Source organism: Aethalodelphis obliquidens, unplaced genomic scaffold (assembly GCF_003676395.1).
Source record: "Aethalodelphis obliquidens isolate GAN/ISIS:26980383/991018 unplaced genomic scaffold, ASM367639v1 scaffold30, whole genome shotgun sequence".
NCBI lineage: Eukaryota > Metazoa > Chordata > Mammalia > Artiodactyla > Delphinidae > Aethalodelphis > Aethalodelphis obliquidens.
In genome coordinates, this window is record NW_020837974.1 from 15,241,507 (window position 1) to 15,246,034 (window position 4,528).

A 4,528-nucleotide genomic window follows, 5' to 3' on the forward strand; every position below is an offset into this window, starting at 1 on the left:
TCCCTGAAACAAGTATCAAACACTTTATTCCAGTTCCTGCTAAGCGGGAACAAACAAATTATTCCAGTTCCCACAAGGCAGATTGATCTGAAAGAGGAACACTCCCCACATTCTTGACCTGGACATCAACGCTCCAGGACAGTGAAGAGGGGGAAGAGGAAGAAAATTTAACTAAAATGATGGTTTTTAATGGGAACCAGAGATATGGTTACAATTACATAGTCCGACACAAAAAACCCGTGGGTGATCAGGAGTTGGAAGGTTACAAAATAATGAGGGTAACACTGGGTACAGGAGAAAGCCGCTCCAGAACTTCAGGAGCCAGGCTAATACGGCCTCTCCCTGCGGTCCTGTCTGTGCTCACCCCTGCAAGAAAGAGTATCCATTAGGTCTGAGTTAGCAACCTCTCTACCCACCCCACCCCAGAAATCCTATCTGCCCCTGCTACCCAAGCCCAAGAACTAGCTCATATCTCCCTATAGGTATAGAGAGTACGCGGGAATCTACAGATTAGCTCCCCCAGATAATCTTCCTTCCCTCCTTCCCTACCCACTATGGTTACAGTCTCAGCTTTCCAACCTAGCCCTCAAAATGAAACCACTGTCCCAAAACCTTGCAATCCCATGACCTCTGTTCAACTGCTCTACTTTCATTTCAATTTAGAGTCTTACTTACCTGGAGTCCATCTTGCCAGGGCCAAAGCCACCTCTGTCCCCACCACCCCGGCCCCCTCGGAAGCCCCCACGGTCCCCGCCTCGGCCTCGGTAGCCGCCCCGATCATAGCCTCCTCTGCCACCACGACGATCGTCTCCATAGTTACCCCCTAGGAAAAAAGAAATATGATATATCCCCATATCACATCCCCCAAATTCCTCCTACCTTCCCTCCAGCCTCCTTTTGATCCCAACTCCTTATCACCAGCTCTGCCTCTTCCTTACCCATATGAGAGCCTCCTGGTCCCCCTCCTGGGCCATCTGGTTTAGGGGCCTTACACTGGTTGCATTCATTCCTCCAAGAGAAGTTCATGTTCTCACACGTACTGAGGAAAATAAGACAATTAGTCAGGGCCGGGGGGCGGTAACACAAGACCTAGAATTACGAACACTCCAGTTACCTTACGGATACGTGAGGAAAATGAGGCCTCGGAAAAGCAAAAAGGCTTGTTTCTCAGGAGCGAGCCAGACAAAAACTGCAGGTTATTGAACCCAGTCCAATACCTTTCCCACTAGAGCTACCTCACCTAGGTGACTCCTGGCCAAGCCTGTCAAAGTGTACCTTTGACATCTATTAGTCGGAAAACACAAGCTCTACCATAGTACCAAAGGGCACACGTGTAAGAGGGCTGAGAAAAGAATTAAAGTTGTTTCACTCACGGATTAGGACACTTCCAGTCCCCTGCTCGCTGCTGTCCTCCACCGCCACCGCCACCGCTGGGGAATCCTCCTCGGCCCCCACCACCACTGCCACCACCTCCATAGCCTCCACGGCCCATGGGTCCTAGTGTAGACAAAAGAATACGTCTGCTCCGCTTCCAAGTCTGGTTAACCTAACCTTCTCTCCTATGCAAACCCTTACCACCCTCTCTCCCTTCTCTCCCCATCACCTCTTACGCCAGCAGAAGTAGATCCTCACCTCCTCGCCCTCGGCCTCCACGACCATTGCCACCACCCCGATTGAAGTCTGCTCGCCGAGTAGCAAATGAGACCTTGATAGGATTCCCAGAGAATTCTTTACCTAAAGAAATAAAGGAGGTATAAAGAGACTTTTTATTAAGACCTGTGGGTCTAAAAACACACTTGGTACAATCAAGAGAAGCCTCTGCCTTCTTGTAAATGTTTACAATCTCATGAAACATAAGAAAAAATAAGACCACGCCAAAATAGGAGTGTTGGAAGACTCATAGAAATCCTCAAAACACAGGCCGTTTCCCAAAGCTAGTTACCCTGTCCCCCACCCCTGCCAGCCTCCACATACATACCATCAAACCAATCAATAGCTGCTTTAGCAGAAGGTGGGTCATCAAATGACACTGTTGCCTCTCCCTTCAGTTTGCCTGTTTCCCTGTCTGTGTACAGATTAATCATGGGCTGTCCTGTTTTCTTATTTGTCTGAAAAAATCAACGTGAGATAACATCAGTCTTAAAGAAGACAGCACTATCACAACCATACCTTTCTATTTCACGTAACTTGAATTAAAGCCATCAACTATAACTGTTTCTCACTTCAATATTAAAAAATGAAAGTAAAGATTATAGACTACAAATTCAAAAGTTTTAGACACTCCCTTTTTTATCAATTGTGCCTTTGTGTTAAAATGTGATTCCCTTTAAAAAATGGCAAAGGCTAATGTTCTTTCTTCAACAAATTAAGCAGGCAACCATTAAGACTTTTTTTTTTCCACTAAGGTATGAAATCCAAAAGCCTGCAGCACTGATAGAAAGCACCCACTCTGCTCCACAAGTACCTTAATGATACCAATCTGCTTGAAGTAATCAGCTACAGACTCAATTGTAACATTCTCGCCCAGGCCTTGCACGAAGATGGTGTTGTTGTCTGAATTATCCTGTTCTGCTTGTCAAACGCAGAAAGAAACATGAATTTGGAGAGGAAACAAGCAAAGGTAAAACAAGTCAGTGACTCTTAATAACCTAACTTTAATACTTGCTATTTCGCTTTCAAAGAAGAAAAATTCTAAAGCAAGCAATATACTTTGGTTTAGGTCAGACAAAAGGAATCCCCAGCCCTTCTATTTTATTATCTGAGTACCAACATGCCAGCCACTTCACAAATTTAAATTTAGTTTTACAACTACCCTTTGAAACATGTTGATACTAAAGAAACCAGGGCTCAGGAGTTAACTGCCCAACCACACAATAAGTACACCAGTTGTCAACGTTAAGACCCCCAAGTTAAGAAACCTATTTTACACTAAAATCCAGTATATAAACATAATTAAAACAAAAAATACACTAAGTGCTTCCCTTTCTGTGTCTTTTTCGTTCAATAATTTGGTTACGATCCCCATTTTTAAAAGCCACTGCTTTAACTGAACCAGCAGTTCAGGATTATGGTCCACACACAGATGCATCAGCATCTCCTGAAACTTGTTAGAAATGCAAATTCTCGGGCTCCTCCCAGACCTACTAAATTGCTGGGAGAGGAAATCACCACATCAGGTATTTCTGATACATGGCTCATTTATAAATCACTGTTAAGTATAGCTACACCTAAACTCCCTTCCCCACATTTTCCTTCTTCTCTACCCCTGTTCTTCACATCCCTTTAAGTTTCAAAGAACATCCAGGAAAAGTCCTGATACCACTTGAGCCATTCCTTCATGCCACCTCTGGACTTACCAGAGTCATGACGTGATCCTTGGTCCCGAGGGCCTTAAGTGACATGAAAAAAAAACAAAAAACAAAAAAACAAGGAAAGAGGAGCCGTTAGTCAACAGGCTGAGAAAGACAAGGAGAAAAATTCACACCAAATCCAAACTTTTGCAAAATATCAGGTAAGTGCTCACAGCCTCACTCCAAACCCTGTCCTGGGTTGCCTGCCCAGAGAAAAATCCTAGGCAGGTCTGGGGAAGACAGAGGCCCCTTTTCTTAAGACCTGTATGTAACCTGAGTCCCCACAGGGACAACGCCACACTTCAGAAAATGCTGCCTCCCCCAGCTCAGGCTGGGAAATGTCCTCAGCACAGACTGGGAGGGCCAGGAGGGAGACCCCTTGAAGTTAACCAACTCATAGCTTGGCCCTGTTCTCTCACCCCAGAGAGAAATGGGCTCACCACCAGCAATGTGATATGCATCCATACAGTTTCTCCAAACTTTAACACCAAAGACACTTATCCCTTGTAGAGCAATTTTTAATTTCATCTTTAGAAACCATTCTTAAAACCATGTTTGTTTTCCCCAAAACCACATGAAAATAAAAATCATACATAACAGCTATTGTATTTTTTAAGCATGTCCCAGGGAACAGACCAGAAATCTTATTTCCATAATGCAGCCTCTCTTTTTTTTCCAGAGACCATCTTTGACCAAAGTTTATCTGAATTCATCATAAATAAATATTGTACCCACACTCAATGACACCTAAATCATGAACCCAAGCCTTTGGCTTTAAATGTTGAGACAAATCAAGAAACCTTTTGTTAGTTAACCAAACCAGAAAAGTTCCGGCTTACTGGGAGACTTCTCAAATTTGCCATTTTTCCATGAATTCAGTTTTGTGCTGTTTAAGACCTGGTTATTTCCCATGAGCCACACATACTCCCAACCTTTCTTGGAAGTAGTCCACACCTTCCTTCCCAGAGCTAGTTTCTATTTGCCCATCTGAATTGAGTTTAAATGCGTGTATGTAGAATCGCATTGACACCATTCAGTATTTAATATATAAATATATACCAACTTCACCATCCTCAGGGCAGGGCAAAAGTTCACATCCCTCGTCCAGAATTAAAACATTTGGAGATTGTTACACACACACACACACACACACACACACACACACACACACACACACA

At 43.9% G+C, this 4,528-nt stretch overlaps 1 protein-coding gene across 3 annotated transcripts in view; it reads right to left on the bottom strand.

Annotated features, from left to right (window-relative positions):
* FUS (FUS RNA binding protein) overlaps positions 1 to 4,528 on the bottom strand; it is a 10,195-nt gene continuing 5,667 nt past the window's right edge. For 2 of the 3 annotated variants that reach the window (XM_027126309.1, XM_027126308.1), the window contains exons 8-15: positions 3,357 to 3,389; positions 2,465 to 2,568; positions 1,979 to 2,108; positions 1,633 to 1,734; positions 1,374 to 1,497; positions 939 to 1,039; positions 676 to 823; positions 1 to 366 (exon numbers count right to left, since the gene is read on the bottom strand). In XM_027126309.1, the coding sequence (XP_026982110.1) occupies positions 327 to 366; positions 676 to 823; positions 939 to 1,039; positions 1,374 to 1,497; positions 1,633 to 1,734; positions 1,979 to 2,108; positions 2,465 to 2,568; positions 3,357 to 3,389 (782 nt within the window). In that variant the 3' untranslated portion in view covers positions 1 to 326. The remainder of the gene's footprint in view (positions 367 to 675; positions 824 to 938; positions 1,040 to 1,373; positions 1,498 to 1,632; positions 1,735 to 1,978; positions 2,109 to 2,464; positions 2,569 to 3,356; positions 3,390 to 4,528) is intronic. The other variant, XM_027126310.1, reaches the window with a different exon arrangement.